General features: G+C 40.2%; 2 protein-coding genes and 1 long non-coding RNA gene across 8 annotated transcripts; all 3 read right to left on the bottom strand.

Moving 5' to 3' along the window:
* Positions 1-5,998: 5,998 nt before the first annotated feature.
* On the bottom strand, positions 5,999-10,959 carry LOC110898163 (cellulose synthase-like protein D4). The gene is made up of 4 exons (XM_022144920.2): positions 10,645-10,959; positions 8,800-10,569; positions 6,949-7,501; positions 5,999-6,507 (listed from the first exon to the last, which is right to left on the bottom strand). Exons 1-4 carry the CDS (start codon positions 10,740-10,742, stop codon positions 6,097-6,099), a joined length of 2,832 nt encoding a protein of 943 aa, XP_022000612.1. The 5' UTR covers positions 10,743-10,959; the 3' UTR covers positions 5,999-6,096.
* Positions 10,960-11,073: 114 nt separating this feature from the next.
* LOC110898164 (protein NDH-DEPENDENT CYCLIC ELECTRON FLOW 5) lies at positions 11,074-15,028 on the bottom strand. Its single transcript, XM_022144921.2, has 3 exons — positions 14,497-15,028; positions 12,380-12,829; positions 11,074-11,399 (listed from the first exon to the last, which is right to left on the bottom strand). Exons 1-3 carry the CDS (start codon positions 14,998-15,000, stop codon positions 11,205-11,207), a joined length of 1,149 nt encoding a protein of 382 aa, XP_022000613.1. The 5' UTR covers positions 15,001-15,028; the 3' UTR covers positions 11,074-11,204.
* Positions 15,029-19,596: 4,568 nt separating this feature from the next.
* LOC110898162 lies at positions 19,597-22,335 on the bottom strand. Of its 6 annotated transcripts, none has more exons than XR_004877200.1 (6): positions 22,151-22,335; positions 21,877-21,971; positions 20,542-21,076; positions 20,248-20,380; positions 19,831-19,928; positions 19,597-19,739 (listed from the first exon to the last, which is right to left on the bottom strand). It is a non-coding gene; the product is annotated as an uncharacterized LOC110898162 (long non-coding RNA). The 6 variants fall into 6 exon arrangements; XR_002569250.2 differs by having other exon boundaries at positions 22,068-22,280; XR_002569251.2 differs by lacking the exons at positions 21,877-21,971; positions 22,151-22,335 and adding exons at positions 21,235-21,302; positions 21,447-21,462.
* Between the last annotated feature and the right edge of the window lie 4,136 nt (positions 22,336-26,471).

Here is a 26,471-nt window from a genome sequence, read left to right as displayed (position 1 = left end):
ATGACATGAGTTTGAGACCCTTCGAAGCAGTTTCACCATAAACACATGTAAATCACCATTAGCGAGCGAGAAGCGAATCATCTTATCGAAACACACAACTCAGAACGATTCTCACGAAGAAAATCCATGCCTACTATGATGTCAAAACTTCCGAGCTGCATCGGTATAAGGTCGATCGGAAAGATGTGATTGCTGAGTTTGAGAGTACAATCACGAAGAACAGAATTGACGGCGACGGTTCTTCCGGTGGCAACTTCGACATCGAACGACGAGGGGAGATGGGCGCGCTTACGATTAAGGAGCTTCTCGAATTCGAACGACACAAAACAGTTATCGGCTCCAGTATCAAACAAACACGAAGCATATATACCATTCACAAGGAACGTACCATTGACCACGTTGTTGTCAGCCTAGGCCTGGCGCGCGTTGATGTTGAAGGTTCGGGCGCGTGCTGCTTGTTGCTACTATTGCTGCTGTTATTGCTGTTGTTGCTGGGGCTGCTGCTGTTGAGGCTCTTGTTTGACCACCCTGTTGGGATACATGTTCGTAAAGTGGTTGGGCTCACCATATGCGAAGCACGCTCTAGCATGGACCGCGGGTGCTGGAGCTGCTTGTTGTTGACCCTGAGGGGCAGTGAGAAGAGCTTGCAGAGCAGGAGCTGGTGTTGCGGCGTTGCGGGGACCGGTTCGACAATTGGCGGTGAAGTGGTCATACATATTGCAATGCATGCAATATATGCAGGCTATACCCACCGGGTGGTGATAAGTGCATGTCGGCCAGGCAGGGTGAGGACCAGTATACGCACGCTTTGCAAGCGGCGCATAGGTAACTGGTGCAGCTTGGCGGTTTTGTTGTTGTTGAGCCGGTACGGCTTGAAGTGGGGTAGCAGTAGTAACAGCACAATTCTTGTTAGCATTCTTCCTCTTGCGACGAGAGGACTTGGATGATTGCGGAGCAGCGGTGGCGGTTTCAGCAGATGCGGAGGTGGTAGCTTGATGCAGATTCTTCGAGGCTTTGTCCCAGACACCAGCCTTGACGCGCTTGTCATTGATTTCAGCGGCGAGCAGATAAGTTTCCTCGATGGTTGCTGGTTTTGCAGCTTGCACAAAATCCGCAACACAATCCGGCAGAGCTCGGATATACTTCTTGATTGTCACATCAGGAGTCTTGACTTGATCAGGACAGATAATGCTGAGCTGTTTGAAGCGAGCAGTTAGAGCAGCATTGTCACCATCCTTCTGCTTGATATGCCAGAATTCGTCCTCCAACTTTTGGCGCTCATGGGGAGGGCAGAACTCTTCCATCATGACGTTCTTCAACTCATCCCATGTCAAACCGTAAGCTGCATCATTTCCGCGTTTGTTTCTCTCGGCCGTCCACCAGTCTAAAGCGCGGGACTGGAAGACGCCGGTAGCATTCAGAGTACGGAGATTATCAGGACAGCCACTCTGGCGCAGGGTGACCTCGATCGAATCAAACCATTGAAACAAAGCCGTAGGGCCATCTTCGCCAGTAAATTCTTTCGGACCGCAAGCTTTGAATTGCTTGAAGCTAAAAACAGACTTTGGCGAATCTGTCATGGACTCTTCAAAAGACTTGCTGGTATTCTCTTGCAGGTCGCTAACGATTTGAGGGATCACTTTCGCGATCTATTTGGCGACGAGAGCAGCAAGGCGTTTGTCTTTCTGGTTTTGGCGAGCAGTTCGAGAGTAGAGGGATCCAGATGACAACATTGTCTGCAACAGACCTCGCCACAGGACTCAAACACAACATAATCGAATCTCACCTCACACACCTAATACTACTAAAGCTCAGGAACACAATCATGTACACATAAACACGTAGGCACATAAGCACAGATTCACATAAGCACGTAAGGCACATAGGACACGTAGGGCACATAGAGGCACATAGAAGCAGTCAGAATACAGAAACCTATCATTCACAGTTCGCACGCGTTCGAGAATAGCGATTGCGATTAGCGAGTACACAGCGATCAACATAGCGTAAAGTCATTCCCCAAATAGTAGCGATTTGTTGGGGTTTTGAGATAGAGTGAAACTAAAAGCGAATAAATTCACCAAAAATCGAAACACATAAGCAGATAAAACCATATAAAACACATAAAATTTCACATAAAATCGACAAATATCAGAGTCGGCAGTTGCGACCTCAGAATCGAAACGCATAAAAATCGAGAATAGATTGTCTGCGGCTGATAGACATCGACTACCCAAAGTGGTTCGACTATTCACAAGGATGTACTCAAAAGTCCTTGTTGACCTAATAGACTGTGCTCTATCACCGACGTGCGGTGAACGGTACCCATCCTTTCGGCTATTCAAGCACTCGAGTCCTTGGAATCCATCGAGTCTTTGGTAAGAGTTTTGTAAAACAAAAATAGAGATCGGAATAAGTCGTCAAGGTTCGGGTTTCACCCCTGACTTAACAACTCCGTTCCTGTTTTGATAAAATAGAGAAGAAAATTTGCGTTAAAGTATGGATTTCACTCCTGATTCAACGCAAATTCTCGTGTTTATAGATAATAATGCGAGTCGAACGAGCAACTTAGTCGAGAGTTTGCGGTTTTTACACCTAATCTCGACCCAATCACTTGTTCATTTTTGAAAATAGTGTAGTGCGGGCGAGAATAGCGAGATATAGCAAGTAAGCTCATACAAATCCCCTAAGGATATGCACAAGTCGGTCTGTTGGTACTTACAATAGACTAGGTCGTCTCTAAGACATCGACCCGGACTAGGTCGAGTCTTGCCTAATTCCCTATAGTTATGGCTCTGATACCAATCTGTCACACCCCAACCGAAGGCGGAAACCTCGGGGCGCGGCACTGAGCGAAACAGATTGTTCAAAGAAATTCCAAAACGACTAAATTACTGAATAGTTTAAATATCATGTCCCATACCATGACCCATAAGATAATATAGTTATTACAGACATAGATATTCTTCAAACAAAAGCATGTTCCGACAACTCAGATTTAAATAAATAAAAATAAATTGTCTTTGTTTCTAGACTCTTTCCTAGCCTCGATTTCACAGCAAGCCAAGCATTTAATCATCTTAAGCACCTGTCATATACGTTAAAGTAAAAGTCAACATACATAATGTAAAGGTGAGCATACAAGTTTAGTAGATATAATAGAGTTCGAAATCGTTTACGCATAACCAGCACGTACAATGCGTGAAATGAAGCACGTAAGTTATCGACATGATCCTATCAATACCAATGACTGCGGGTTGACTGCGCAAGGCAGTTCGTAATGCATGTTCATCACTATGAATCATGTGATTAATTGTCCTTAACAACCCCTGAGTGAACAGGTGCTGAGTCCAAACTATAGTACTATCGTTGCTAAGGTAGGTAGACAGCAATCCATGTGTAAACATAACAAACAAGCATTCATTGAGTCACGTATAACATGCAGTAGCGGTTAGTGTTAAAGTATTGCGTAGTGTGTTCGATGTGATTTAGAATAAGTAACGTATGTAACACCCAAAAGTGCGTAAAACAAAAAGGGTTCGAGTATACTCACAGCGATGATGGATTGAAGGGAGCGCTAGGGTGAGTTTAGCCTGATCAGAACGATAGCATAAACAATAACCAGCGCGTAAAAAGGTGTAAAGTGTCAATGGATCGGACGGTAATCCGATTGGATGACAATCCGATCGGATGGCCAGTCTATTGGGTGACAATCTGTTCGGATGGCCATCCGATCGGGTGACCATTCGATTGGATTGTTACCTCGTTTGGGATGGATGTGTTTGTGTATGATGGCTTGTCTTTTGAAGTTTTCGTTGTAGCATTTTGAAAACAGAGAAGTATCTCTACCCTTCAGGTCGATCGATCGGACGGCGGTCCGATCGGGCGACGATCTGATTGGTAGGACACTTTAGTGAGAACAAGTTCACATCAGTTTGTCACTCGATCGGATTGCAATCCGATCGGGTGGCAATCCGTTAGAACTGGTAATGCTTTGAACATGTTGAAAATTGTTTAAGTGTTGAAGTCCAAACCTCACATGATCGGGTGGTAATCCGATCGGACGGCAATCCGTTCGATGTTCAAAACCTAAAAAGTTGAAAATAAAGGTTAAAGGTGGGACCAAGGTACAAGCCGATCGGTGGCTGTTCGATCGGGTGGCAATTCGATCGGACGACAATCCGTCCCAGTCGACCTGATCGTCCTTTCACTTGGTTGTTTTGATAGTTTACGATTTTCTCGAGACGGTTTGATAGCGTGCCAAACAGCAGAAACCTCTCCAAGACTTAGTGACCCGATCGGACAGGAATCACCCTAGTCCGACCAGTTTAACTGTTCGAGACGGTGTTTCATGTTTAACCCGAATTTAGAAATCTCTTGGATAGAATCTAGATCTTGAACCAACACATCACTAAGAAGGAGCAGAAGATCAAAACAAGTTTCGATTCTATCGGTTTGAGTGCATTGAGTGTAAAAGAGTTGAAAGAAAGTTAGAAAACCATCTTTCAATCCTTTACACTTTAAATATGTTTAGATCTATGCAAGATCTTTGCTTATTCATGTGGAGATCGTTCAGATCTGAGTTGTTCTTGGTGGATTGAAGCCAAAACATGAAGTTCATAAGAACTCCATGGTGACATCATCATAGAACACCTCAAATCTAGTGATTTCATGGTTAAAAGTTAAGATTCAAAAGATAGAAAGGTGTAGGAGTGCGTGTAGATTAAGAAAGTACAAGATTTATGTCGGAAACTTACGAGAATCGCGAGAAATCGGAAGAAAAGTGGGCTGGAGCGAGCTGGATCGAGTGAGAGCTGTCACATCAAGTGATGTGACATATGAGGGGTATTTATAGGGTTTCCCAAAATGGAAAGTGGGGAAAGTGTTGGTCGATCGGGTGGCAGCTCGATCGGGTGGCAACCTGATCGGTTGGCCACTCGATCGGTCGGCCACTCGATTCGAGTGTTTGGCGTGACGAGTTTTGCTGTTTTGATTTGCGTGTTGAGTGTTGCGATGCGATAGAGTTTCCCCTTTCAAATTACTTTTAATCCCAACTACTATATCTAACATACAATCATCCTAAATATCTCGCGTTTAGCGTTTGCGATTCGATTGCGATAGCGTTGCGATTGCGCTTCGATTAATCACCACAACATAAACATAAATAAACATGCACAGGTAACACATAAGTAGCACACACACGTAAAACAATATCCAGAACACATTCTTCGAGTTGCGAATGCGATTTCGATAAGCGATAAAACAAGTGATAAACATCGATTAAACCTCGATTATTAATAAGTACTTCACATAATACAACTAACGTCACAAAGTAAATAGGCTATCTACAAGTCAAAACAACAGTTGAGCAAGGAGTGACAGATCGCAATTAGCAATCTTTTCTTCCTTTGACTTTCATGTTGACTTTGACTTTGACTTTCGAAACACGAGGTGTTACATAGTTTTAGTTATTTTATAAAGTGAAGTTTATTTGTTAAATATACTAGGTCAAAATGGATATTTTTATTTAATTTATATTACTTTACACATAAAAACTTTCTATTAAATATCATATCTTTATGCTCTTTAATTATACTTTTATCACACAACATTTTTTTGAAAGATTTTCTAAAAAAATTGATTATTGACGAATAATTTCATGAAAAAAAATATTGGATTATGATTAAATTCACACATTCACCAAGTTTTTCACGAATTTATTTATTTATTTATTTATTTTGTTAAATAAGCTTATGTGATTGTGTGTAAAAGAAAGGAAAGAAATGTCAAATTTCTCTAGCAAAATTATGCATATATATTTATTGAGATTGTTTAGAGACCGTTTATTGTGATGAAAATCTAAATTACTTTACACTAAGCTAAATTAAATTTAAAGTACATGATATTATGTTTTCATTTTTTGTTTTCTTAAAATAAATGTTTACCCAAAATAAATGTTTACATTAGTGTATATAAATTGTTACAAAAAATACACCACTACTATAATACCATAAAGGAAAACTAAACATGATCCTAAAAACTTCCAACATCTCTACCGGTTGGAAGTCATAGGCTACAAACAAACATTTTAGTCATTTATGGAAATTCAAAATTAGATCCTCCTGCAACGGAATCAGCTGGGCCGGAGCTAGGGTTGATAGCAACCCACAACAACGAGAGGGTGATGGCGATGAGCCCGGACCACACAAACACAATCGTGGGTGTCTTCCGTCTCCTCCCCATCAACCCTTTAAAAAATGGGTACAAATGAGCCAACACCCAAAAACTAAAAAACGCGCCACCAACAAACTTCCCCCATTGTGGCGCTACACTATAAATCGTCCTCGAGAACGCCACCACCATCGCGAGTACATTAACCATCCCGATAACAATCGGAGGAATCATGAGAGACGTCCATTTCACCAAATATAACTCCGCGTAAATATCGTCAGCATCCTCAACCGCTTTCGCCGTCAAAGTAAACGAGATCTCGATTCCCGCAATCACCTGTTGCAAAGAATATTGGAAATGATTTTTCACTAACTTTAAATACAAATAATTATAAAACTAGTATTTAAAGCTAGCACTTTGTGGCTCGACCATTAAATCGAACAAACGTAAAAACGTTGAACAACGCACTCTCGTTGCGGCGTGTTAACTCGTAAAAATTAGACCGAACCGTAAAACATAAAAAATTAACTAAGTTAGCTCAGGACCGGCAATTTGTGACGGGGTCGTTAAACCGCCAAAAATAGACGTTGACACATGTGCATTGCAACGTGTTTATTGGAAAATTTTAGACAAAAACGTAAAATGACAAATTTATAAAAGATGAAAAGTATAGGGGAGCAAAGTTGAAACTGAAAAAGTGTTGTGGTCAAAAATGAAAAATGAAAAATGTTTTGATAATTAATATAGAGAAAACTGTGAAGGGTATCCCTACGTCACCTTCAAAAGTCCTTGAATGACGGCCGCTAAATGGGAACTCGTACCAGAAATCAACCAAAACTGCTCGTTGCGCCACCAATCTTCCAACAACACCTCGGACCACCGGACTTCCAACACCGCGAGACCGATCAAGCACAATGTCATCAACAATAAGTATATAAGGAAAGTGGCATTGACATTTTTAACAATGAATTGACCCGAAAACAATGAGAGTGCTGGGAGAAAACAATAAACAATGAGAAAGAGTGATGTGAATGGGTAAATGCCAACATTGAGGTATGCTAAACGTTGTAGCCAGTTTAGGCGTTTTGATGCTAGAAATGCGTTGTTTCTTGAGAAGAATATTTCGACCGAGCCCGTGGCCCAGCGGAGGACTTGGTGGAGTCTATCGGTTAGGTTGATGGGTGCAGACCCGCGAAAAGCGTCTCGTTTTGTTAGGCAGTAGATTGATCGCCACCCGCGGTTGTGCATTCGGTATCCGGTTACCACGTCTTCGGTTACTGATCCGTAAATCCAACCCACTCGATCACCCCACTCCGTTTTGTCCTCGTACCTGTGTTGTTTAAACCAACAACATGAGTCTATAAATTATATATATTACTTTTGCCACTTTGTCTAAATGTTTGTTTTTATCCAAAAAGTTTGAAATATTGTAATTTTCATCCCTGAGGGCTAAATTTCAACGGACAAAAGTCGTAATAAATTGCCAACCTCAAGGATGAAAATGGCAAGATTTTGAAACGACAAGGACTCGCATGCGAAAAAACAAGCAGTTGGATGAAAGTCGCAAAAGGCCAAACCTCGTGGATGAAAATTGCAAATTGCTCTATTATTTTTAATATTCTTTTGGTTCTTATACATTATATACATAGTACTCGGTTAGGGGGGACGGGGCGTAAGCGGCAACCCATTTCGGGGACTGGTTTTGCCGAGCGGTAGGGTGGCGCCGTTCAATCGGTGAGTGAGAGAGAGGGATGAAACCGGTGGCGGCTCACCGAAGGAGGAGAGGGGAAAGGTGGTGGGGCCAGCCCACTTTCAACCAATCAAAGCTTTTCTTTGTTTTTTTTTTTTTTTTTTTGAATAAAAAAATAAGGGGAGTTAAGAGGGGAGTGGCGCCATCAAATGGGGGTGTTAGGGGAGTTTAAGAGGGGAGTTGACGTGGCACACGGGGATTGGTTTGACGTAAGAGAGGGGACTCACCTATTAGGTGAGCACCCCCTTCACCCTTATATTGTTTGACTCGAGCGGTTTTGATGAAAGTTATGAGCCAAACTATTAATTATGGTTTTGAGGAATGACATAATCAAACCAGTCGGGTTTGTTGGGCAGGGACAGACCTAGGTAGAGGTCTGGGTGGGCAGGCGCACCCCTTGAAAAAAAAAGATTAGTAAATTTTCTAGGGGGTTTAACCAAATTTTCAAGGGATGCGTTTTCTAGGGAAAAAAATCCCAATCGCATCCCTTGAAAATTTGGTTAAACCCCTCGTTTGCACCACTTAAAAATATTTTCTGGGTCCGTCATTGTTGCTGGGTAGGCCAACTTTAGTGGTTTTGAGGGTTGAAGTTTGCTTTGGATCGATTTTTAATTTTTCAGAAAAGTATTAGTTTTTCTTAGAATATTTGAAGTGACAAGGATAATCAATGATTTAGGTTTTATGCATTTTCATCCAAAATGACTTTTTTGTGCATTTGAGTTCTTTAGATTTACGTTTTATGTCATTTTTATCCTTGAGTTTAACAATTTATTGCGACTTTCATCCCTTGAAATTTGGTCCTCATGGATGAAAATGACAAGATTTCAAACTTTTTGGATGAAAATGACAAGATTTCAAACTTCGAAATTTGACATTACCAACAAGAAATTACGGAGACAGCTTCGGCAACTGCAGTGGCATCAAGCGGTTCACGAGCATCCCGAAGGACGCCAGGAGGTCGACCATACTGGACCGTTGGGTGGTCAGCAAGCGGTCGACCTTGAAACTCGGCTACAGGTATCGAATTCGACAAAGGTATCGAGTTTCCAAACCGTCTTGGTAGCTCATTAACGTTAAGGTCTGGATCAAAGTCCGTAGCCTTCAATGCTTGTGTCTCCGAAGCCGATTCGGTACCATCACCACCCTTCTTTCCAGACGCTAACAAGCCGAGATTCGGTGGATCAAATCCATACAATGCAAATCGTCTAAACATACATCCGGTTCCCACGTAAAACGGGCCTTGTATCCCGTCAAGTGCACGCATGTTTCCATCAAAGAAGACCGTATTATGATTGGCGTAACGGTCAGAAGGATCGATTCCTTCAAACCGTTGCGGGAACTGAATGTAGCAAATGTCTTCACCACCACCATCCATCATGAAACAAATCCCTTCGCGAACCGCCATGCAATTGTTTACATAATGATCACAATCTAAGTTCAAGATAAACGGACCGTTTGATAGGACCGCGGAAGAACGTACAAGTGCATTCATCGCCCCGGCTTTCTTGTTATGGTCATAGCCGGGACGTTTCTCTCGTGACATGTATACAAACATCGGTAATCTTATATCGACATCTGAGTAGTCGACAAGACCGTCCCCTGACCCGTATAATGGATCCGGGGACGGAGGTTTCAACATTACTTGTAAGATGCCAGCGTGGTCCCCTTTGGCGTGATCACGTATAGGGTTAGACCATGTACCGGGCCAATGACTGCCGTCGGCCATCCATGTGGCCCGTTTGATCTTTATTGGCTCGGTCGGGTCAATACCACTTTCCCGAATGGTGTGTAGCATCTTCATCTCCTCCTTCGTGTTATAAGCATCCGATCTTCTCCTTATCGTATCCGGCAGGTTGTTAATCCGCACCTTGAACTCGTCATACTCCCGTTTCACCCTCCTCCGATCTTTAACAAAATCCTTCCGTCTCTTGTTCTTCGTCGGATCACCTTTTAACGAGAAATAAGTATCGGGATTCCGTGGTTCGATGTCGTGTTTTCGGCAAAACGGGACCCATAGATCGGCTAACCCACACGCCTCGGCCATTGCCTCGAACGTCAGAAGTGCACCACCGTCATCGGATATGTAGCAAGCAAGCTTCTCAACCGGGTATTCAGCAGCCAAGATCGAGAGAATGGTGTTGGCGGTGACCAACGGCGGCTCTTTTTCCGGGTCAGCGGTTGATACAAAAAAATCAAGACCCGGGAGGTCAGAACGACCCTCGGGGTTTTTTGTTTTATCGGGTGTTTCGAACTTTTCACGAAGAAGCTCGAGGTCCGTTGACCGATTTACTGGACAAAGTTTCGGGATTTGATCAAGGATCCAAGAAAACGCGAACCATATCTCGCATACGATTGACATGAACCATAACCATACCGCATCATCATTCACGTGCGTAACTCGCCATGTCAAAAAGAAACCCAACACAACTAAACGAACCACTATTAATAATCTATACGGAGTGATGATATTCGATGGAATCGGTATTCTCTGGGTGAGCGGCTGCCATGGTTTATCAGCCGGATCTTCAAAACCACCGCCGCGGCCGCTCTTCCCAACGCCATCGTTCGTTTTATATGGTTGATTACATCCCGGACACAATCCCGTCTCGTTCTGTGCATCTAAAAAACAATCTCTACAGATCTTAAACCTGTAAACACAACAAAAAACGAGTTATCAAATGGTTTTCATTACGCCATGTACAAGACATAAACGAGTTACGAACCGGCATTCGCAAGGATAGATATCAACGCCCCACTCATCCTTCATAACCTCGCGATCACAAGCCGGCCTGGCACACGATGGGCCCTTGGGTCCCGCCATTTGCGGGTGGGTCACTTCCGAATCAGTGGCTTTATCTATGCTCTATTGAAACCTCCGGTAAAAGTGAAATAGAAACGTATTGTTGTTCTTCGGCTTTTGTAGCCACTGATGTCTCAGGTCGATTGTCCGCGATATGAACCGTGTAATTTGTGTAATCCTCCGATGCCTCACCGGACTTATCAACCTTGTCTTTTGATGAGCTGACATAACGCCCACTTGCAGTCCGCCGCGCAAATTTTACTTTGATCAAATTGATCCGGTTTTGTCGATTATTGTTTCGTTTAGTGATTTAATCCAAAACAATTGGTTGGTTATTGTTGCTTTCTATAAATAGTAACTTAACAGAAACCTTTTAGGAACAAAATGAAGGGTTGAAAACATTTATCAACATTCAACAGTCTCTAAACTCTAAAACAAGCAACTGTTTTTATACATCACATGTAATATAAAATGTATACATGCTTAAAGATTTGGGTTGTGCAAGTGCTGTGCACCTCTCCATTCAGAACCGGGACCTATGGTCACTGGTTTGAGCAATGCGGCTTGACCGACGCATAGATATGAGTACTTGCCATATGGTTTGTGGCTCGAGCCGGGGCTGAAAATGTACAACTCATTAAAACCTTCTCTACCCACCCCCACTGAGTTCCTTTTACCCTGCAAGGTACAATGCTTATGAGTTTTTACGCTATTTTCAGATCCGGACCGGACCAGCCGGTCGAACCAGGAACTACCTACACAATTGGTCCGGTCGAGTATTCTTGAACCGCCTCCATTTGATCCCGCCCAATTATCACCAACCGGGTAAAATTGTCGACCAGACCGGTGGCAGAAACGTATTTTCAAGTTTTTTAACCTTCCAATATCTCCTGATTTATTTATAGGGGTGCAAGTGCAAATGAGCTCGAGAGCTACTTGAACACGGCTCGTAAAAAAGCTCGAAACGAGCGGAGCTTAAACGAGCTCGAGCCTGAGCATGAGCCCGAGCCTAAAAACAAGCTCGTTTAGGAAACGAGCCTGGCCCTAGCTTCACTTATCGAGCTCGAGCCGGCTCACAAGCCCACTAATTATACAATTTTTAATTAATATATATTAAACATATATCTAAACAATAATAAATAAATACTATTTATAATATTATGAAAAAATAACTAAATTATATATAAAATAATAATTATATTTAATATAAATTAATTTATAAGTATTAAGCGAGCCGAGCTCAAGCTTGAAAAACTATCTACGAGCCGAGCTCGAGCCTTCATAAGTTAAACGAGCTCGAGCTCGGCTCGTTTGCACCCCTAATTATTTACTACTTTGTGCTCCGTAATTCTTCTTTTTTTTTTTTAGTTTTAGGCTTCATATTTTGTTAACATTGCAAATCAACACCCAAAGATAACGGTGTGGAATGATAACGGTGTGGAATGATAACGGTGTAGATCTAAGATAAAGGTTCCATATATTATTTTTTATATTATTTACGACACCATCTGGTTTTTGAAACCGGTTCGATTGGTTTTGGAGTCCAATTATAAAACATGGTTCTTATTAGTACCAAATAAGTTATTTTTACTATGGCTTTGTGAGTTATACTTTCTATTTTAAGGATAAAAATACCAGATAGGATTTAAGAGAATTACCCTGTCCATGATGGTGAAATTTCTAGGAGCACTGGTGTAAATCATGCTCATTTTCTCAGTTAAATGCTTGTAGTTATCCTCTTCTTCACCTTCAATCTCTTCATCTTCTTGCCTGTTATTATCACTCAAACTATCTTGCTGGCTTCCAAGTCCCCATCCTGATAGAAGTTGTTTAAACCAACCCGACTCATTTTTGTCGAAATCCGGAGGAACGATGCTGAAGTTTGAGAAAATTGGTGGCTTGACAAAGTAATTGGAGCTCTCAAGCCCGATTGCATAGGCTGCTTCTGGCGTGCTTATCGCTAAGTGACCAATGATCGAGCCCATTAATTTGAGTGATGATGATCTTGAGTTGGTAATCACAACCTCTGAGCTTATGGCATCTTGTTGCAGTGTTACAATGTGTTTGAATTCAATTTTGTCTTCTGAATTGCTACTGATCAACTCAACCTAGTATATAATCAAATCAATTTTAGCATGGGCAAAACTCCAATTTCAAGTAAAACAACCGTTGTAACAACATAATATACTTGTACACTGGGGCCAGTGGCGGAACTAGCCCATTAAATCAGGGGTATCCCAAAAATTTTTTTTTACCGTGCAATCATACAATATAAAAAACGACAATAAATAAATAAAATAAAACAAATACCTAACTAATTGGGCCACAATTTCAGTTATATTATTAACAGTGCCATAACCAAGTCTGACCAACCTAGCACGGGCCCGGTTAAGACAACGTAGTCTGAGCAGATCTTGGCTAGGGCCGCCGTTTAGGCGGTGTTACATTGGGTCACTAAAAAAGAAAGACACCGTTCAAAAAAAAAACTTAAACTCACAACTAAAAATAAATAATAAGTAAAAACGTTAGAAAATAAAAAGAGCTATTTAAACTATTATTAAATTATATATAGCTAATTATTTATGTAAGCCTACTAAATTAAATAAAATTATATATAGTTAATTATTTATGTAAGTCTACTAAATTAAATTAAATAAAATAAAAGCTGGTTGTATTTTGTAAGCTAAATTAATAAATTAATTAAACTAACAACTAAAAATAAATAATAAGTAATTAGTAAATGAAAAACTATTTAAACTATTATTAAATTTGACAAGAAATGTCAGTAGGTCATTGACTATAGTAGCATCTCTCTCTTATTGGACATGGCTAATTACAAAAATACCCCTCGCTTACTAATATATTTACCATCTTACCAATTGTCTTCCTCACCTCACATCACTTGCCTACCCTGCAACTTCGGCAAAGATAGAATGAAATTCCGATGAACCCAATTTGGGTTGTTTAGAGGTATCCTTATATTATTTTGGGTTGGTTAGGGGTATCCTTGTATTATTTTTAGGGTATCCTTGATATAAAACCGAAAAAAAATAAATAAAAATATACTACGAATACGCACTTGAGCCGTAGCCCGTGCTACGGCTACTATATCATTGGGTCCGCCCCTGACTGGGGCAGCAATTCCTAACACGACTAGAACACTACACGGAAAAAAAAAAAAAAAAAAAAAAAAAAAAAACAGGTTTTGGGTCGTCTGACGCAACCAGTTTATTAAACATGCCAACCTGATCACGACTCGTTTAATAAGTGAGATGACATGTTAAACCATTTTAAGGGTTTTTGCAAAAGTTAATAATTAGATTTTACATATGGAAAATGCTAAGTTATTAGGTATTATTTATATCCATAAGTAAACATATAACGGGTCAAGGTGAAACACGATTTACGCTTTAAAACATACAAAAGTTTCAAGCGTTAACTGTCATTTTCATCCCTTTAGTTTGTTCAATTATGCTGGTCCAGCGGTCCAGATCAAATTTGAAATTTGTACCATTTCCGTTAACGGTCGTTAACTTTGACCGTTAAATGAGGGGTAAAAAAGGCAATTTAATTTTTTTCTAATTTGTTTTATCCGTATATATATCATTTTAAAGACATGTAAAAAATAGAAAAAGAAAATAAAAATGAAAAATTACTTTTTTATGCCTCATTTAACAGTCAAAGTTAACGACCATTAACTTTTTGGATTAAAGTTAACGACCATTAACTTTTTGGATTAAACTTGCATGAGAGTTCAAACATATAACACATTCACCTGAATAGACTCATCAGGACTCCCACCAACACTACGAAGATTCCACACACTCGGAGACCACAAAACCCCTCCGTTACCGTTACCGTCACCGTCACATTTAAAAGCTAACGAAACACCACCACGAACAACCGCACCACTACCGTCATCCGCCTCAGACACGGACGTATGCAGCAACTCTAATAACCCACCATGCCACATAGGCGCCTTGTATGACGTAATCAGTCCACTTGGCAGCATGAGAGTGGCGACGCTGCCGTTGTCCAATCCCATCCTGACGACACAGGTTTCGCCGAGGCGCGTGAAGGAGGCGCCATGGCCGCTGAACTCTGTTTGGAGATAGTCGACGTTGATTGGAGGGTAAGGAATGGATGCGACACGTGGCGGTCGGAAGTTGTTGTTTCTTGTGTGGGGGGAGGTGAATTTGGTGATGGGGTTTGGGTTTGTTGAAGGTTGGAGATGGATCAAGTTTGTTGAGAAGATGGAAGAAGTGTGAACCATAGCCATTGTTTGTTTTTGTTTTTTTTTTTTAATTACTCCTTTACATTTATTGATATTCATTCATGAGATATTTTAGTTTTTATGGAATAATTTGCCTAAGCTTTTTGAAACAATTTATTGTTTTATTGGATTTTTAAAAAGTCATAAGCTTCAAAATGATGTTTGGCAACCAGGGTGTATGTGAGAGGAAAAGTGACTTTTTCAAAAAGTCACTTCATACTGACTTTTTTAAAAAGCCAATAAGTCAATAAGTTGTTTTCAAAAAGCTTAGCCAAACATGCCCTAAAAAATAAGAATTATGTTTGATTTTTTTTAAACGGTAAGCGAATACTGTACTAACATGTCATATGGGCAAATTCATTGCTGGTGAGCAGTTCATCCACCATTTTAGAGGAAATTTATTGTCTAAAGGCCGACTATGGTAAAACCATTAGCCAAGTGAAAAAATTGCAAGCAAATTGCATTAAGTGGGACTACAATCCATGAACATTGGAAGGTCATGAGGTTAACTCCTCCTAAATCAATTGATAACTTAATGGCATTATTTTTGATTAGTTGATTGTATTTCGTTGTTAAAAGTTTTAATTGTTATAAGTGCTTTGATTGGATGGATACAATCATACGGACATAAAACGATTAAGGTTATCAATTTCACTTTTTTTGTGCGGCTTACACGCTTTATCTCTTTTAGTTATGAGGTAGGCCGCAAGATGTTATCGCGGAAAGTCTAGAGGTTTTCTTTGGTTGAAAAATAAGTATTTCTTTAAATTTTCTCATCAGGAGGATTGATGTAAATTTCTTTTGTACATGTAATTGTGTTCTTTTGTTGGTTTAGGTGAGAGGTTGTTTTAATAAAGTATATGAAGGGGTATGGTCTTAAATCTCGCGCCAGCTGACCGCGAGTGACCATTACCCTTATCAAAAAACCCCCACCAGCAAAGAACTGCGTCCACGCGGACGCATCCTTCGAATCCAATAGGTCAAAGGATAAGAAGAAGCCTTATCTTGTGTATGAAAGCGGGCGTGCATAGCGATGCGGCTGGCACCGCATCATATGGACATTTTCGTCACGACAAGGGATCTGGGCAACAGCAACAGTCACCACAGACGGCGATACGGCTTGGCACCGCATCCCGCATATGTCTTTGTCAAAGCATAGAGCGCGGGAACATTAAAGGTTACCGCAGGCAGCGATGCGGCCCGCACCGCATCCTGCCCACTAGGCAAGTGGGACTGACACCACATAGCAAGTGGCACCACTGGCAGTCGTCTGTCAGGCCATACGTAAGCAACGGACTGACACTGCAGTAGGACGTGGCTTCACCTCCACAACCGACAAGCCTGCCACACCTGCAAAGAGGTAGCACGTCGTCAGTCCGTCCCTTCAGCTCCTTCACTTCTCGGCTATAAATACCAACCCCAAACCAGGTTTGAGGTATCTCTTCACAACTCTCTCACTACTACTACTACCACACTTTGCTTCCGAAGCAAATTACTAATTCTCACGCCGGAGAGTGGTAACAAGGAGCACCCCCACCCCATCCTCCTTGTTACGAGTCACGGCTTGTTTCCTTGTGCAGGAGATCAACCGGCGGACGATCCAGCCAGCGATCCTCGAGAGGAAGGGATTAACCCTTCTTGACGAGACCAGTGAGTTAACCCTGCCCGGTTAACCATTGTTTCATCATTGGCGCCCACCGCTACTCTTAGCACTTTTTCAACCATCCCTCTCCCTCTCAAAATATCATGTTTGTTCGTCTAAACAACACCACTGGGGATAGCCTAAACCCCGCAAACCCAGGGCCTGTTGGGACTACTCCTCCAACCCTAAATCCTGGCCACATTGGCACATCAACGCAAGGGGGCGCATCCCTTACGTTTGGACACGATCTTTCACAGTATGCATCTATGATCCCTTCAGAGATGAATCCTCATGCCTGGTACGACCAGCAGGCAACCCTGCTACCCCCAGCATACAACCGAGCTTGCGCAGAAGCGCAAATACCGGTCGGGCCTACCCCGGGCCCATATACACCTGCGGATCGTACTTTGCAATACGACGGCAGGGCACCCTCACGACCAACCTCTCAAAGTAGACGTGAGGACCGCGGATCCTCTTACTGTGACGTCCGCACAATTGATGGGTATGATTCCTCATACAGGTCCCGCAGTAGGGGCCCAATACATAGTCGCCTAGGCCATCACGGTGAGGAAAGGCGACAGTCCACAGCCCGACACGGCTCCGGCATCCATAGCCGGTTGGGACCGCAGTCCCAGAACGAAGGGTATGGTCGTACCGATCCGGACGACGATACATACCGCGGGTAGTCCCACGCTACCAGCAACAGACTGGGAGGACGCCACTATGTTCCTCTCACTCACCCCCGCAACGCATACCTCCGCGCTGCAAAGCTCTCCGAGAGCCAACCCTACAGGCCCAAATCTGTGGCCGAAAACTCCAAGTTCGTCCCAAGAATCGCCCACGCCGACGTCAACACCACAAAATTCCCATTGAACATTGAGAAATACAATGGTTCGTCCGATACGGACGACCACATAAATATATTCATTGGCGCGGGGTGCAACGGCAAGTGGGATGAGCCCACCTGGTGTCATTTTTTCCCTCAGACCCGTAAGGGCGTTGATGAGCAACGGCAAGAGCTTGGTTCGATTCTTTGCCAGTAGGATCACTGGCCTCATTTGAGGACTTGGAAGCCAAGTTTCTCGCGCATTTTAGCTAGCAGCGACGCCATGAACGTGATTCCATGGACATCATTAACATCTGGCGCAGGGACGACGAATCGCTTGAAGCGTTCGTCGTCCGATACAACAAAGAATGTCTGGAGATAGGTGACGTGACAGACCAAATGGCACGTAACCACTTCATCGTAGCCGTCAGAGACGAACAGATGATTATGACTATCTCCGGCAAGGACGGCTTGCCAAAGAAATGGGAAGATGCCATGCCTGCGGTCAAGACATACGCCCAGACTCAGCGGTCTCTCAAACCGCATGTTGGCAAGGCACCGCCTCGAGTGGAAAGCCAATCCTCCCACCAAGAGCCTAAGCGCAATAATAAGCACAACATGAACACTTGGAATCGCGGCAGCGAGCCCAAGCCGTACGTCCCGCGTAACAGCCAGCCCGACGCAAGGGCAACCATCAACGCCCAACGTGAGAACCGGGCGTCGAAAAAACAATCTCGGGACCGTACCTGGACCGAGATTACTCAATCACCAAGCGACGTCCTCCTTATGGACGCACATTTTCTGCGACCAGCCCAGCCGATGAAGTTCAAGAAAAACCAGGACCTCACACTCTATTGTGACTATCACAAGGACTCGGGCCACGCAACAAATAACTGCATCAGTCTCCGGCTGGAGATTGAACGAGCCCCAAAGAAGGGGAAGCTGCAACATCTGTTTCCAGGTGGGCAAAAACCCACCAAGCGCATCACCCCCCACGGCGAGGGCACCTCCACAGGGAAGAGGACCATGTATGTGGCCTCAACCCATATGATCAACGGAGGCAAAGGAAGGCCGCGAAAGGCGGCGAGAAGACCGGACAATGACTGGAAAGACGAGCAAGTCGTCTTTCCAAAAGTCTGAGGCGGCCCGCGCGACAGGCGCGCCGTCGTTATTACAGGCTACCTGGCTCATTACTGCACCGAGCGATTATTAATCGACCTGGGCAGTACTTCTTATATCATATACAAGCAGTGCTTCAACCAATTCGATCAGGAGGACAAAGATCGGTTGGAAACGGTGGATTACCCGTTGTCCGGGTTCGCAGGGGAAACTGTTTTTCCCTGGGCAAATTACTTTTCCTGTGCGCCTCACTAACGGAAGGCACACACGAACAGAAGAGGTGAACTTCATGGTTTTACCTCACACTTCCAAATATGACGTGCTCCTCGAGAGAGAATCCCAAGGCGACTTTAACATGATTACGTACGTACCCCATTCTACAGTCGGTTTCCCAACCGAAACAGGGGTCGCGCAGGAGATCAACCGGCGGATAATCCAGCCAGCGATACTCGAGAGGAAGGGATTAACCCTTCTTGACGAGACCAGTGAATTAACTCTGCCCGATTAACCATTGTTTCATCATTATACCTTTCAAAAAAAGTTATGAGATAGAAGTCTATATTTCAACTCTCTTCATTAACCGATCAAAGAATATCAACTCAATTATTTTTTTCTTAAACTTTGTTGCACTCCCTAAACAAGGTGAGGTGGAGTTTCTTAAACTTCCCTAAACTTTTTTCCTGAACAATTGATTTAAATTAATTAGTTAAGATAAATAGCATATATTTTAGTTTATAACATAATAAGCATAAATTAATATAATGTAAATAGTTAATAACTAATGAAAAAGTTGATTTTATACATATTTCATTTTCGATTTCACTGTTAAAATATATGGAATTTAGACTTAAAAATGATTATGCTATTTCCAATATATACAAACACAATAACTAATGAAAAAGTTGATTTTATACATATTTCACTAGCCTAAGATCCCGCGAGCTTCGCGGGTGACTTAACACAAACATATAACATATACTAATATATGGAGGTCATGGGTTGGAATCTTTTGAACGCAAGAATGATTTTGCAGCATCTTCTCTTATCTGATCCTCAACATAAATAAGACCTGCAAGCACACCATCTATCCCGACATACACAACTGATTGATTTTTAAATTCTTCAGTTTCTATAAACGGATTCTCAGCAACTCCATGCCTGCATTATAGATTCGGTGTCTAATGACGACTGCAATTATATGCAAAGCTTCGTATAGCAGAGTGGTTACAAGTTGCAACATAATAAGTACCTTCTAACCCATTCCAATGTACCGACAGAAACCATCTTCTTCCCACAAGAGGCTACGGCACCAGATCCAGGTTCTTCCATAAATGTTCCATCATCAGCCTGCATATAATCACCAACTTATGAACTGCTGACACTAACATAGTTAAAAGCGACGTAACTATGTTAGTCAATTATCTAAATGCAGTGAACTATATACACAAAATCATTCATAATTATTATAGGTAACCATCTCAATAGAATAGAGGTGCATTTTATTCAAACCTAACACGAAATAACAAATAGCAATGGTGTCTTGTTTACTGCAAAACGGAACAGAATGATGACTTCAAATGAGCAAGTTTATAAACTTTCATACTTCACTTAGATTTTTCCGTAAGATTATATGAGTTGGCCCTAAAACTCCATTTTTTGTAAATACCTTTACGTTAGAACATTTAGCAGCCCGGGCAGCTTCCAGAATAGCTTTCCCAATTGGATGAAGTGTGTTGGATTCTACTGCAGCAGCTAGCTTCAGTACATCGGTTTCAGACCATTTCTCATTTGAATTTAGCCTGCATCATAGTTACTTCCCCATTATCTCAATAGCATCTTATACATGGTTCAATTATATTCAAGTTTATAATATGTAGAAAACTTCTAAGTTCTGATGCAACAAAATATCATATAGGATCCTGATATATTTTTTTCGGTAAATATACAGATCAATACTCACTCGAAATGCTCATCAGATGCATGAGAGCTGCAATGCTAATGACATGGCACTTCCTTGCTGAAAAGCGACCGGTAATATACGTGTACCAACAGTACTCCAAAACACAAATGTGGTAGCCGAAATTGCCATTACACCATACGTGAAGTGTCCAGCAACCTAGTCAAGCAACATACAACATTATTCATCAAGCGGAATCAAACAAGTAGTAACTTACTGTATATATATAAAGTTTTTATATGGTTAATACAGTTAGACACAATAAAAATTATCTTATCTTAATCAACACCAACGCCTCTAAACACAAGAATAATAAATATCAGCCAATGTTTAAACTCTGGATCTAGCAAATTGGAACAAAGAACATGATAACCGTGCTTGCTGGATTAACATAGCTGGTCCCTAAATCAGTCGGCTCTGCTGTCTGGGTTGCCAGATTCTCCATTTCCACCATTAAACAAACACTCAATGCTGCCTTTATGCACCGGGAGCTGCCACTTGTAGCCGGAAGCCTTTTGTCAGAATACGACCACTGATGCTACAATCGATCAATAATTACGATAATAAGGATTTCAAAATCTCATAAATATATGTGAATTACACTTATGCGATTGATTATCCAAACCACAAGCAAACCCATAAACAAACAGTTCATTTCAATAAAAAACGTATTATCCACAAGTTTCGGGTGCTTACTTCTCATCAAGAGCAAGAACACCCCCCCCCCCACCATTCATCGTCATTGTAAGCAACAAAAAAGATCACTGAATGTAAGTAATTAGAAAATTAAAAGTTACTTGCAGTTTCGTAAAATAATCCATCACATGCATAAAGAAATTCAATTTAACTCTAAAATTGAATACACTTGTTAACCAATTCAAAACTAAAGGACCATGAAGAGAGCAAACCATATGGAAGGCACCAATTTCGTCGTGCTTCAATATAGCTTTGTGAGACGACCTGTAGATCCTAACCTAGTTAAACTCTCACCTATAAATAAGATAACAAACTTTTCATACACATCCCATATGCGTACTTTGCCGTCTATGGAATCGCTAATGAAATAATTATCATCCACAGGATTAAACTCCACACACATCACTGCAAATTAAACATATCGTCATTATTTACTGAGACAAAAAAAATATTAGGGTTTATAATAACATCAAAAAAAACACACAAAGTTATATTCAAATTAGAACAATGAAGTCCTAAAAACCACATATATAAAAACAATTAACGGACTAATCATGAGCAACAACATAACAATTGATACAAAAAAATTAGGGTTTTCTTATTACATCTACAAAATCACAAACAGAGATGGAATCCACTTACTGATGCTTCAGTTTCGAAGGATGATGAAGACAAAATCGATGTATGATGGAGTCGTATCAATGCTTCGCAATTAGAGAGGGATATCAAACATTCAGCTTCAAAAAACATAGATTAAAATTATATTTCACTTTCAACAAACAGATCTAGGGTTTAGTTCATAAATATTGTAACATATAAATCACGAAAACAACCTAAAGCATATCAAGTTAAGGATAATCAAATCAAGAAAATGATGGAAGAATCCCCGATTCACTATAAAACGAATCAGTATTACCAACATCAGTTAGATTCTTCATTGAAAATAATCCATGGATCCAAGTTTGATTTGAAGAGGATGTAGAGTGAAGCCAGAGAGAAACGGCTGAAAGAATGATTTAGGGTTTGAGTGGAGAATGATTTCAATTGATTGAGAGAATTGATTAGTTTCCAAAATTCAGGCGGTTTCAAAAACAAAAAAAAGCTTAGGAAGGAAGAAATATTGCCGCTCAAAGGAAAAAAAATGGAGAGGATGAGATGCCACGTGGCATCAACCAGCCTAAGCAAATGCCAAGTGGCACTAAAATGTTTTGTTTTAATATACATAATAGATTTTCGATTTCACTGTTAAAATATATGGAATTTAGACTTAAAAATTATTATGCTATTTTCATTTCCATTTCCATTTCCATTTCCAATACATACAAACACAAGTTGGAATCTGTCCACAGGAATAGAGAAACCAAATGATTGGCCAAAATGGCGGCTAGCTTTATTTATTTTTTATTTTTTTTGCTGCTATTGGTTTAAATGGGTGGTCGCCTTTCTCTTATTGGATCAACCAGCTTATTATTTTATACACACTTTAAAATTACGTTTTTGCCCTGCAATAGTGTTTTTCTCCCATTGGATCAAATGATCGGCAAGCAATACCTATTGGACATTTGGACCACCCAGTTTATTATTGGGGAATTGGCCTGTAATAATCCCATCTAGACCTTATTGGCCATTAATAATCACACCTCAGAATATTCCTCCCACCAGTCCCACCTTTCACCTATTTTTCCTACAATGGTCCCCCGTCAGAAAAACTTAACGGAGTTAAGCTTTTTTTCCAAATTACAAACAGATTTTTTAGGGCTTTTGATCAGAACGATAATACGAGTCCATTGATGTAAAACTTACTTCGAAATGGTGCTCCAAATGACTTAATTTTGGTTAATTGGAAATTTACACACCCGAATTGAAGCGCCGTTTCCATCGTTTGGAGCACCGTTTCAAGGCAAGTTTTATATCAATGGACTTGTATCATCCTTCTAATCAAAAGTCCTAAAAAATCTGTTTGTAATTTGGAAAAAAACTAAACTCTGTTAAGTTTTTTTAACGGGGGACCATTGTAGGAAAAATAGGTGAAAGGTGGGACTGGTGGGGGGAATATTGTGAGGTGGGATTATTAATGGCCAATAAGGTCTAGGTGGGATTATTACAGACCAATTTCCCTTTATTATTTTATATCCACATTAAAATTACGTTTTTGCCCCTAGTTAAAAAATACGGTTTTGTCTCAACTTCAAAATACATTTACCCTTTTGCCCCGAGCTAAAAAATACGATTTCGACCTCGGAAAAAAAATTACGCTTTTACCTTCAACCAAAATTACGTTTTCGCCCCAGTTCAAAATAAAATTTTCTTTTTCCCCCGACTTAAAATTACGAATTTACACCAGTTTATTATTTTATACCTACTTTAACATTACGGTTTTTCCCACAGTTTAAAATTACGTATTTGCTCTCAATTCAAAATAAATTAATTCTTTCGCCCCCAACTAAAATTTACGAATTACCCCTCGGTTCAAAATTACAATATCACCCTCAATTCAAAATTACGTTTTTGCCCCCAGTGCAAAATAAAAGTATGGTTTTCCCCTAGCTAAAAATTAGGATTTTACCCTCGGGAAAAAATTGATTTTTCCCCCCAAGTAAAAATAAAAATATGACTTTGCTCGCAGCTAAAAATCGTGTCAAAGAGCTGCCTAACACTCCTTTTACTTTTTATTTCTAGCAAAACTACAGTACTGTTTTTTTTAATTGGCTGAGAATTATTCGACCATCACCTCACAACACGGGCTGAGCATCACCTAATTTCCATACTATAATTTAGTAACATGTGTATGCTATATGGTGTTGTATTTTATGCATTGGGAGTTTTTCAAAAATTTCCATACTATCATTTAGTAACATGTGTATGCTATATGGTGTTATATTTTATGCATCGGGAGTTTTTCAAAAATAAAGTTGATTTTACATTTCTAAACCAAAGGTTTTTATTTTTGTATTTTAACCCATTGATTTTTTACTTTTAACACAAAGGTTTTCATCTTATTAATTTTAACCCCAGCACTTTTTATTTTCAACTTTTGTCCCCACACTTTTCATCTTTAGCAAGTTTTTCGTTTTACGTTTCGTTTTAAATTTTGCGAGTTAACACGCCACAACGTGCGTGTGGGGTTCAACGTTTTTTCGTCTGGTTTTACTTTCTTTTTGTTATTTTTTACAAGCTTTTGCGCTGTTGGTGGTCGCTGGCAGTGTGTGGCATTGGTGCAACTTGGCACGGTTTTACAAACGTTTTTAACGTATTAAGTTTTTTACTAATAGTTTGTTTTGAGTTTACCCTGTACTTCCTTTACTTAAAAAAACTAACTTTTTACGTGCATATATTTATGTATGTGTCGGTATAAAATCGATTTGTTCTACATTTCGACGTAAACTTTTTCTGGAAACGAGTCAGGTCAAATACAATATATTTTTTGTTTAAAAAAACATTGTTACGTGCATATTTTATGTACGTTTTGGTATAAATTCGAGTTGGTCTACGATTGGACGTTAATTTTTTTGGGAAATGAGTTAGGTCAAATATAATATGTTGTCGTTCTTATTTTATGGATGTTTCGTAAATTTTGTTTCCAACTGAGTGGAGTCAAATTGTGGTTTCTTATTTTTTTTTCAAAAGCTTTAATTAATCCCTTTTGATTAAACATGTCAGTTTTTCCTTTATACCCGTTATGTTTTCTATGTATGAGTTGGATTACATATAATACGTTACGATTATACGATATAAACTCGATTTACTTTACGTTTTGATCCAATCACAATGCTTATATAGGTTACATGGAGTTTAATCGGATACGTCGAAACACACATTTTCATATGATTAACGCATCGCATAACGTTTGAATTAATTCATTCGATTTTTACGACGTACACGCGCCACAACGTGCGCGGGTCTTATTGCTAGTTCTATACAAATAACATTTTGAATCGTGAACAGTAAATAATCCAATGTTGGTCACTATTGGCCTAAGTAGGTATGCAATATTAATGATTTCTTTTTCTCTTTTAATTAATTTACATTTTAAATCTGGATTATAATAGAATAGAATAATATACGACCCCTAAACTCTAATAATTCTTTTTATAAACGATTTTATAGTCTGAACTTTAATAGATTAATCATACGGAAACTTAATAATAATTATTTTCTATAAATGATTTATGGTTTGACCCCCGAACTTTAATAAAGAAACTATATGGCCCTTGAGTTTAATAAAGTTTTTTTTTCTTTTTTTAACAAATATTTTTTTTTTGTCTTTTTTATAAGTTTATTATTTTTTACTATTTATTTAACTTATTATAATTAAAGCTAGCTTTTGACTATATATATGTCATTTAATTGTGTTGCTTGCTTATTTTTACCATCATATAGATTAAAAGTCTACAAAGTCTAAATAAACCTTTCAATATGTCAGGTAACAAATTTAATTATTTTCATGTTTACTTTATTATAAGTAAAGCTAACTTTTAACTCTATACATATTTACTTAACCATGTTGATTATTTAATTTTTACCATCGATTATATTAAAGCCTACATGGTCTATAATAACCCATCAATGTATCATATAACAAATACATACTCTTGTCAGCACTCTTCTACGATCTCGTCACGAAGCACGAATTCCATACTAGTTCAAAGAAAAAAGATTACATCCCACAAAGCCCCACCCCATCTTAAACACTTTTAAAAGATAAATAATGATAATAAAACATAATTTCATGTTTATTTAAGGCCCATCATCTTCATCCCTTCCAAAATCCAAAATTCCAAACCTATAGGCAAAGATTTCACATTTCCACTTAATCTCCAGCCCTTCCAATCTTCCATGTTGCTTCTAACTTTCTTTTCTAACCATTGCAGCCCAGTTACAAAGCCCAACACCGGCCCATACGGTCATATGCTTGAATTCAATTCAGGACATCACGGGGAGAGTAGCCGCTCGGCATTTTTTTGTCGGACCCCATGTTATGGACTGAAACAATTGCAAGGTATAGGACTTGTACCACATCGGTTGTATGGGCAACTGATGTGAGGTTTATATACCAAATGGACTCTCTCATCTACCAGACTAGTCTTTTGGATTGAGTTCTATTGTTTGGTATGTAACATTGATATCGGAGCCAAAACTCAGAGTGGTGGCCTGGAAAGAACCAACCATGACCAACGAGGCTCGGAGTGGTGGCCTGGAAATAGCCAGTCGTGACCAATGAGAACGTTGGCCCTTAA

Source organism: Helianthus annuus, chromosome 13 (genome assembly GCF_002127325.2).
Source record: "Helianthus annuus cultivar XRQ/B chromosome 13, HanXRQr2.0-SUNRISE, whole genome shotgun sequence".
Classification (NCBI taxonomy): domain Eukaryota; kingdom Viridiplantae; phylum Streptophyta; class Magnoliopsida; order Asterales; family Asteraceae; genus Helianthus; species Helianthus annuus.
This window is presented reverse-complemented; position numbering and strand designations above follow the sequence as displayed.

Coding starts and splice junctions, on each gene's coding strand:
- LOC110898164 (XM_022144921.2), bottom strand. CDS start 15,000: ATGGCTATGGTTCACACTTCTTCCATCTTCTCAACAAACTTGATCCAT. Junction 12,830..14,496: donor GTCCTGATGAGTCTATTCAG/GTGAATGTGTTA, acceptor ATTATATACTAG/GTTGAGTTGATCAGTAGCAA. Junction 11,400..12,379: donor ATTTCACCATCATGGACAGG/GTAATTCTCTTA, acceptor TGTACCTTGCAG/GGTAAAAGGAACTCAGTGGG.
- LOC110898163 (XM_022144920.2), bottom strand. CDS start 10,742: ATGGCGGGACCCAAGGGCCCATCGTGTGCCAGGCCGGCTTGTGATCGC. Junction 7,502..8,799: donor GTCTCCGTAATTTCTTGTTG/GTAATGTCAAAT, acceptor TAAACAACACAG/GTACGAGGACAAAACGGAGT. Junction 6,508..6,948: donor TCATTCAAGGACTTTTGAAG/GTGACGTAGGGA, acceptor TCTTTGCAACAG/GTGATTGCGGGAATCGAGAT.